The sequence below is a fragment of the Mizuhopecten yessoensis genome, unplaced genomic scaffold, assembly GCF_002113885.1.
Source record: "Mizuhopecten yessoensis strain PY_sf001 unplaced genomic scaffold, ASM211388v2 scaffold7529, whole genome shotgun sequence".
Classification (NCBI taxonomy): domain Eukaryota; kingdom Metazoa; phylum Mollusca; class Bivalvia; order Pectinida; family Pectinidae; genus Mizuhopecten; species Mizuhopecten yessoensis.
Window position 1 is genome coordinate 5,022 of NW_018407093.1, and position 10,148 is coordinate 15,169.

Genomic DNA, 10,148 nt, shown 5'->3' on the forward strand with positions numbered 1-10,148 from the left:
CTACATCAGTATATACCGTCTTGATATTATACCTTACAATTAAATTTATTCTGTATGGTGTATAATTGTATACTAATATTTGTGTTACTTAAGGTTCGGACTAGTAGCAGGTTAAGGGTGACATGTTAAGAAGTTAGGATAAAATATGAAGACGTATGGTGGTAGCATCAAAAGTGGAATGTGTTAAGGTGTGAGATGGAAATGTTAAGATTTAGGGCGGTAATGTCAATAAATAGTATGTTATGTGAGGGAAAATGGCGTAACTGTGAAGGTATAACGGAGGCAATACTGTCCGTGCCTTTTGTATTGTCTGATTGTACGTATTCTAGCACCAACTATATAAGTGTTTGCAGACTAAGGTAAGGCTGATTATAAAACTCATATATATACTTGTTCTTCTAGTGTCGGCCACAAATCCAATTCATGAAGGCGGCGGAACAGGTACCGGAGCGCCATACAAAGAACAGTATTACTGTGACTTTTTCCAAAGAGTTGAAAACACATAACATTCGCTGAGTTTAAGTGTATTATTCAGTTGTGTGTATATAATTGTGATGTACAATAATAATATGCATAATAAAACCATCGCAACTTTCCTTCCGGCTTAGTCCCAGTAAGGTAAATCAGTAGTGTGTAACAGGCCCTTAGACAGCTCCCCCTATCTCGGCGAGGTACATCGGTACCTTAGACAGCTCCCCCTATCTCGGTAGTGTGTGACAAGCCCTTAGACAGCTCCCCCTATCTCGGTAGGGTGTGACAAGCCCTTAGACAGCTCCCCCTATCTCGGTAGTGTGTAACAGGCCCTTAGACAGTTCCTCCTATCTCGGTAAGGTGTGACAAGCCCTTAGACAGCTCCCCCTATCTCGGTAGTGTGTGACAAGCCCTTAGACAGCTCCCCCTATCTCAATAGTGTGTGACAAGCCCTTAGACAGCTCCCACTATCTCGGCGAGGTACATCGGTAGTGTGTGACAAGCCCTTAGACAGCTCCCCCTATCTCGGTAGTGTGTGACAAGCCCTTAGACAGCTCCCACTATCTCGGCGAGGTACATCGGTAGTGTGTGACAAGCCCTTAGACAGCTGCCCCTATCTCGGTAGTGTGTAACAGGCCCTTAGACAGCTCCCCCTATTTTGGTAGTGTGTGACAAGCCCTTAGACAGCTCCCCCTATCTCGGTAGTGTGTGACAAGCCCTTAGACAGCTCCCCCTATCTCGGTAGTGTGTGACAAGCCCTTAGACAGCTCCCCCTATCTCGGTAGTGTGTGACAAGCCCTTAGACAGCTCCCCCTATCTCGGTAGTGTGTGACAAGCCCTTAGACAGCTCCCCCTATCTCGGTAGTGTGTGACAAGCCCTTAGACAGCTCCCCCTATCTCGGTAGTGTGTGACAAGCCCTTAGACAGCTCCCCCTATCTCGGTAGTGTGTGACAAGCCCTTAGACAGCTCCCCCTATCTCGGTAGTGTGTGACAAGCCCTTAGACAGCTCCCCCTATCTCGGTAGTGTGTGACAAGCCCTTAGACAGCTCCCCCTATCTCGGTAGTGTGTGACAAGCCCTTAGACAGCTCCCCCTATCTCGGTAGTGTGTGACAAGCCCTTAGACAGCTCCCCCTATCTCGGTAGTGTGTGACAAGCCCTTAGACAGCTCCCCCTATCTCGGTAGTGTGTGACAAGCCCTTAGACAGCTCCCCCTATCTCGGTAGTGTGTGACAAGCCCTTAGACAGCTCCCCCTATCTCGGTAGTGTGTGACAAGCCCTTAGACAGCTCCCCCTATCTCGGTAGTGTGTGACAAGCCCTTAGACAGCTCCCCCTATCTCGGTAGTGTGTGACAAGCCCTTAGACAGCTCCCCCTATCTCGGTAGTGTGTGACAAGCCCTTAGACAGCTCCCCCTATCTCGGTAGTGTGTGACAAGCCCTTAGACAGCTCCCCCTATCTCGGTAGTGTGTGACAAGCCCTTAGACAGCTCCCCCTATCTCGGTAGTGTGTGACAAGCCCTTAGACAGCTCCCCCTATCTCGGTAGTGTGTGACAAGCCCTTAGACAGCTCCCCCTATCTCGGTAGTGTGTGACAAGCCCTTAGACAGCTCCCCCTATCTCGGTAGTGTGTGACAAGCCCTTAGACAGCTCCCCCTATCTCGGTAGTGTGTGACAAGCCCTTAGACAGCTCCCCCTATCTCGGTAGTGTGTGACAAGCCCTTAGACAGCTCCCCCTATCTCGGTAGTGTGTGACAAGCCCTTAGACAGCTCCCCCTATCTCGGTAGTGTGTGACAAGCCCTTAGACAGCTCCCCCTATCTCGGTAGTGTGTGACAAGCCCTTAGACAGCTCCCCCTATCTCGGTAGTGTGTGACAAGCCCTTAGACAGCTCCCCCTATCTCGGTAGTGTGTGACAAGCCCTTAGACAGCTCCCCCTATCTCGGTAGTGTGTGACAAGCCCTTAGACAGCTCCCCCTATCTCGGTAGTGTGTGACAAGCCCTTAGACAGCTCCCCCTATCTCGGTAGTGTGTGACAAGCCCTTAGACAGCTCCCCCTATCTCGGTAGTGTGTGACAAGCCCTTAGACAGCTCCCCCTATCTCGGTAGTGTGTGACAAGCCCTTAGACAGCTCCCCCTATCTCGGTAGTGTGTGACAAGCCCTTAGACAGCTCCCCCTATCTCGGTAGTGTGTGACAAGCCCTTAGACAGCTCCCCCTATCTCGGTAGTGTGTGACAAGCCCTTAGACAGCTCCCCCTATCTCGGTAGTGTGTGACAAGCCCTTAGACAGCTCCCCCTATCTCGGTAGTGTGTGACAAGCCCTTAGACAGCTCCCCCTATCTCGGTAGTGTGTGACAAGCCCTTAGACAGCTCCCCCTATCTCGGTAGTGTGTGACAAGCCCTTAGACAGCTCCCCCTATCTCGGTAGTGTGTGACAAGCCCTTAGACAGCTCCCCCTATCTCGGTAGTGTGTGACAAGCCCTTAGACAGCTCCCCCTATCTCGGTAGTGTGTGACAAGCCCTTAGACAGCTCCCCCTATCTCGGTAGTGTGTGACAAGCCCTTAGACAGCTCCCCCTATCTCGGTAGTGTGTGACAAGCCCTTAGACAGCTCCCCCTATCTCGGTAGTGTGTGACAAGCCCTTAGACAGCTCCCCCTATCTCGGTAGTGTGTGACAAGCCCTTAGACAGCTCCCCCTATCTCGGTAGTGTGTGACAAGCCCTGAGACAGCTCCCCCTATCTCCCGAAACACATGTACCGCGCCATGTCGCTACAATCGAATTTCTCCGTGCCAAAGTGATTATATCAGTTTTGGAGTATTTTGCAATTATTTTTCGGGTTCAACTATTTCATTTCATGACTTTTTAAGGACAATGATTTGATATCGATAGTTAAAACACAAAGACGTTAAGAAAATGGTAAACTATGTCACTAGTCATTGTTTCTCAGAGATATAAACAAACTATACAGGGCTTTGCGTGTTTGTTTTGCTTGTTCAGGGCTTTGCTTTTCCAATAGGACATAGGTAAAAGGTTTGGGAATGTGTGGGGTGATACGACTTCATTTGTTGTTCACGGAAGCAGCAGGTTAAACCGTCTGAGAGCTCGTCTAAGTAGCGTGAATGCCTGGAAGTTCGGCTATGACGTGATGATGCCTACTAGTATACATCACAATCCTTAATCTCTAGTCCTCGCCTCAGGAAACCGTTACCCAATCTGTATCCGTACACACGAGGAACTATTTAATGCTTTATGATTCGTTAGAAAAACACAAGTGTGTGGTCTTGCATATTTATCTCAATAAATCAATCCGGATGTAGCTACAAAGATATTTATCACAAACAAATCAATCCGGATGTCGCTACAAAGATATTTATCACAAACAAATCAATCCGGATATAGCTACAAAGATATTTGTCACAAACAAACAATCCGGATGTATCTATAATATATTTATCCCAGACAACTGTATTATGACGGAGTATAAGTAGTATGTACGTAGTTGGCAACGAACATAATTTTATGTTACGCCTTGTCGTTCCTTAAAGAACATGTTCTTTGCTAATTACGTTCATAATAACGTATACGACGTGAAAATGATCGTCAAACCTTATATTTACATCATAAAAAAATGTTTAAACGCTGTATGAAGAAAATACCGTCGAGTTGCTACGATGGTACCTGAGGTAGCAATGGTTGCTAGTATAATATAGTTCCAGTGAATCTCTATCGATTAATAAGTAAATTAAAAAAAAATCTTAGTGAACAACACTACATTTTCCCTTGTCATTCCTGAGTGGCCCTTTGAACATTTATATCGGTCGTTATGTACGCGCATTGACACACTGCTCTGATAGTGACGCGGTCTACTATTTTCCCGTCAAAGAAATTTGGAGGTAAATCAATAGAATAAAAAGTTTTTCAGCACCCCTTTATTGCATAGTTAGACATAATGGATCCCAAATATGCTCCATGTTTCCAGACCTTGAAGGAACCAGGCACCCTGTATAAAACAAGTATCAATCCCCCGAGCCTTTTTTCCGCTGCGTATACGCTATTTTATACGAATTCAGAGTTTACTAGGCTGGAGAAGAGAGAGAGAGATATCAATTTATAAAGAATGAAAAACCAGTCACTAATTGTTGCCTCGAACTCTGATACTCTTTAATCCGTATCATCATTGTACCCGTTAATCGGAAACTCGTTATACAGAATAGACCAGTCATTGTACCCGTTAATCTGAAACTCGTTATACAGAATAGACCAGTCATTGTACCCGTTAATCTGAAACTCGTTATACAGAATAGACCAGTCATTGTATCCGTTAATCATAAACTCGTTATACAGAATAGACCAGTCATTGTATCCGTTTATCGGAGACTCGTTATAACCAATAGACCAGTCATTCTACCCGTTTATCGGAGACTGGTTATAACGAATAGACCAGCCATTGTATCCGTTTATAGGAGACTCGTTATAACCAATAGACCAGTCATTCTACCCGTTTATCGGAGACTCGTTTTAACGAATAGACCAGACATTGTATCCGTTTATCGGAGACTCGCTATAACGAATAGACCAGTCATTGTATCCGTTAATCATAAACTCGTTATACAGAATCTAGTCCAGTCATTGTACCCGTTAAACGGAAATTCGTTATAACGAATAGACCAGTCATTGTACCCGTTTATCGGAGACTCGTTATAACAAATAGACCAGTCATTGTATCCGTTAATCATAAACTCGTTACACAGAATAGACCAGTCATTGTACCCGTTTATCAGAAACTCGTTATAACGAATAGACCAGTCATTGTATCCGTTAATCAGAAACTCGTTATACAGAATCTAGTCCAGTCATTGTATCCGTTAATCATAAACTCGTTACACAGAATAAACCAGTCGTTGTACCCGTTAAACGGAAATTCGTTACACAGAATAGACCAGTCTTTGTACCCGTTAATCGGAGACTCGTTATACACAATAGACCAGTCATTGTACCCGTTAATCGGAAACTCGTTACACAGAATAGACCAGTCATTGTACCCGTTAATCGGAGACTCGTTATACAGAATCTAGTTCATTCATTGTACCCGTTAATCGGAAACTCGTTATACAGAATAGACCAGTTTTTGTACCCGTTTATCGGAGACTCGTTATACAGAATCTAGTCAAGTCATTGTACCCGTTTATCAGAAACTCGTTATACAGAATAGACCAGTCATTGTACCCGTTAATCAGAAACTCGTTATACAGAATCTAGTCAAGTCATTGTACCCGTTTATCAGAAACTCGTTATACAGAATAGACCAGTCAATGTATCCGTTTATCGGAGACTCGTTATACAGAATCTAGACCAGTCTTTGTACCCGTCTATCATAAACTCGTTATACAGAATAGACCAGTCAATGTATCCGTCTATCAGAAACTCGTTATACATAATCTAGACCAGTCTTTGTACCCGTCTATCAGAAACTCGTTATACAGAATAGACCAGTCAATGTATCCGTTTATCGGAGACTCGTTATACAAAATAAACCAGTCATTGTACCCGTTAATCAGAAACTCGTTATACAGAATAGACCAGTCATTGTACCCGTTAAACGGAAACTCGTTACACAGAATAGACCAGTTTTTGTACCAGTTTATCGGAGACTCGTTATACAGAATCTATTCCAGTTTTTGTACCCGTTTATCGGAGACTCGTTATACAGAATCTAGTCAAGTCATTGTACCCGTTTATCGGAAACTCGTTATACAGAATAGACCAGTCAATGTATCCGTTTATCAGAAACTCGTTATACAGAATCTAGACCAGTCAATGTATCCGTTTATCAGAAACTCGTTATACAGAATCTAGACCAGTCAATGTACCCGTCAATAGGAAACTCGTTATACAGAATCTAGACCAGTCAATGTAGCCGTGTTCCGTAAAACCGACAGTGGTGAAATCTTATGTCTTTATTTAAAATATAAATATTTTCCTTTTCCTACTGCCTATATCATACTCCTATTATAAATCCACTTGTACATGTTACGCTTTAATAATTTCCCTGTAGTTGGACCACAAAGGACACTGTGTTTTACTGGTTTGATGTAAGGACACTGTGTTTTACTGGTTTGATGTAAGGACACTGTGTTTTACTGGTGTGATGTAAGGACACTGTGTTTTACTGGTGTGACGTAAGGACACTGTGTTCTACTGGTGTGACGTAAGGACACTGTGTTTTACTGGTGTGACGTAAGGACACTATTGCCGATGACTCGTCATGTATTCGTAGAATCACATCTCTGTTCTATAATCAGTATCAGAAAACGAGTTCATTGCGGAGAACTTTATGCAACAGAACTGTTCGCTAGTTTTATATAACCCAACAGTAATAACATGGGGTGGGTACTAGTGTTGGTGATTCTTCTGATGACATGTACTACCTATCAACAAGTGGCTGCTGACGTAAACAAGGGCAGCAGGTCTCCGCAGATCATCCCTGGTCACGTCATCACCGAGATCAGTCACCTTGTTATGTCGGATTGGGAATATCAACGTAAATACGACGACCTGATAACGTCTCTGAAAGGTAACTACATGTATACACTTGGTTTATGTTAAAGTGTTGTTTGTGCGAAGAGTTTCACTGTATGCACTATGGCTGCAGCTGTACATTTACATGACGATACGATACGTATCACGATATATTTACATGACGACAAGATACGTATCACGATACATTTACATGACGATACGATACGTATCACGATACGTTTACATGACGATAAGATACGTATCACGATACATTTACATGACGATACGATACGTATCACGATACATTTACATGACGATAGGATACGTATCACGATACATTTACATGACGGTACGATACGTTTCACGATACATTTACATGACGATACGATACGTATCACGATACATTTACATGACGATACGATACGTATCACGATACATTTAGTAACAGTAAAAGGAAAGAAAAAAGTTATGTTGTAGTTTTTTAATGGCAATATTACAACAGGAAATAGATATGGTCCATTATAGGCATGCCTTTAAAGTTTCATACAATTCATGTCTCTCGACGTGCATGCCGAGCTGAAGCTGTCACTTGTCTAGTCTCGTTCAACCAGACTCTTGTTGCCTGGTGGAACGGATGTGAGTAGACTAAATTCAGAAAAGACAAATTCCGGAAAACATCGTAGGTGTATCATGACCTCCCAAAAAAATTGTGTATCGTACCGTATTCAAACTATCGCGATATATCGTTGCAGCTCTTATATGCACAGTGTAGGTGCCACCTTTGACGTAACGGTTAGGTGACACCTGTTATATACAGGGTAGGTGACACCTGTTATGTACGGAGTAGGTGACACCTGTTATGCACAGGGTAGGTGACACCTGTTATGTACAGAGTAGGTGACACCTGTTATGTACAGGGTAGGCGACACCTGTTATGTACGGAGTAGATGACACCTGTTGTGTACGGAGTAGGTGACACATGTTACGTACGGAGTAGGTGACACCTGTTATGTACAGGGTAGGTGACACCTGTTATGTAAGGAGTAGGTGACATCTGTTATGTACAGGTAGGTGACATCTGTTTTGTACATAGTAGGTGACAATTGTTATGCACAGGGTAGGTGACACCTGTTATGTACAGAGTAGGTGACACCTGTTTTGTACATAGTATGTGACACCTGTTATGTACAGGGTAGGTGACACCTGTTATGTACATATCAGGTGACCCCTGTTATGTACGGAGTAGGTGACACCTGTTATGTACAGGGTAGGTGACACCTGTTATGTACAGAGAAGGTGACACCCTTTTTGTATATAGTAGGTGACACCTGTTATGTACAGGGTAGGCGACACCTGTTATGTACGGAGTAGATGACACCTGTTGTGTACGGAGTAGGGGACACATGTTACGTACGGAGTAGGGGACACCTGTTATGTACAGGGTAGGTGACACCTTTTATGTACATATCAGGTGACACCTGTTATGTACGGAGTAGGTGACACTTGTTATGTACGGAGTAGGTGACACCTGTTATGTATAGAGTAGGGGACACCTGTTATGTACAGAGTAGGTGACACCTGTTATGTACGGAGGAGGTGACACTTGTTATGTACAGAGTAGGTGACACCTGTTATGTACGGAGTAGGTGACACCTGTTTTGTACATAGTAGGTGACAATTGTTATGTACAGGGTAGGTGACACCTGTTATGTACGGAGTAGGTGACACCTGTTATGTACGGAGTAGGTGACACCTATTTTGTACATAGTAGGTGACAATAGTTATGTACAGGGTAGGTGACACCTGTTATGTACTGAGTAGGTGACACTTGTTATGTACAGAGTAGGTGACACCTGTTATGTACAGAGTAGGTGACACCTGTTATGTATAGAGTAGGTGACACCTGTTATGTATAGAGTAGGTGACACCTGTTATGTACAGAGTAGGTGACACCTGTTATGTACGGAGTAGATGACACCTGTTATGTACGGAGTAGGTGACACCTGTTTTGTACATAGTAGGGGACAACTGTTATGTACAGAGTAGGTGACACCTGTTATGTACAGAGTAGGTGACACCTGTTATGTATAGAGTAGGTGACACCTGTTATGTATAGAGTAGGTGACACCTGTTATGTACAGAGTAGGTGACACCTGTTATGTACGGAGTAGATGACACCTGTTATGTACGGAGTAGGTGACACCTGTTTTGTACATAGTAGGTGACAATTGTTATGTACAGGGTAGGTGACACCTGTTATGTACAGAGTAGGTGACACCTGTTTTGTACATAGTAGGTGACACCTGTTATGTACAGGTTAGGTGACACCTGTTTTGTACAGAGTAGGTGACACTTGTTATGTACAGGGTAGGTGACACCTGTTATGTACAGAGAAGGTGACACCTTTTTTGTATATAGTAGGTGACACCTGTTATGTACAGGGTAGGTGACACCTGTTATGTACATATTAGGTGACACCTGTTATGTACGGAGTAGGTGACACCTGTTATGTATAGAGTAGGTGACACCTGTTATGTATAGAGTAGGTGACACCTGTTATGTACAGAGTAGGTGACACCTGTTATGTACGGAGTAGGTGACACCTGTTATGTATAGAGTAGGTGACACCTGTTATGTACAGAGTAGGTGACACCTGTTATGTACGGAGTAGGTGACACCTGTTATGTACGGAGTAGGTGACACCTGTTATGTACGGAGTAGGTGACACCTGTTATATACAGAGTAGGTGACACTTGTTATGTACAGAGTAGGTGACAATTGTTATGTACAGGGTAGGTGACACCTGTTATGTACGGAGTAGGTGACACCTGTTATGTATAGAGTAGGTGACACCTGTTATGTACAGAGTAGGTGACACCTGTTATGTACGCAGTAGGTGACACATGTTATGTACAGATTAGGTGCCACTTGTTATGTACAGAGTAGCTGACACCTGTTATTTACTGCTGTCCCCATGTAGGGGCTGTTATATACTGACCTGTAGCCATTGATATAAATGTTGTCGTGCTGTCCCCATGTAGGGGCTGTTGTACTGACCTGAAGACATTGATATAAATGTTGTCGTGCTGTCCCCATGTAGGGGCTGTTGTACTGACCTGAAGACATTGATATAAATGTTGTCGTGCTGTCCCCATGTAG

The 10,148-nt window shown here is 43.7% G+C and overlaps 1 protein-coding gene across 1 annotated transcript in view; it reads left to right on the plus strand.

The window, feature by feature from the left end:
- Positions 1-6,530: 6,530 nt before the first annotated feature.
- LOC110453870 (perlucin-like protein) overlaps positions 6,531-10,148 on the plus strand; it is a 17,740-nt gene continuing 14,122 nt past the window's right edge. Inside the window, exon 1 of the mRNA XM_021503056.1 lies at positions 6,531-7,044. Coding sequence (XP_021358731.1) covers positions 6,852-7,044 — 193 coding nt within the window. The 5' untranslated portion in view covers positions 6,531-6,851. The remainder of the gene's footprint in view (positions 7,045-10,148) is intronic.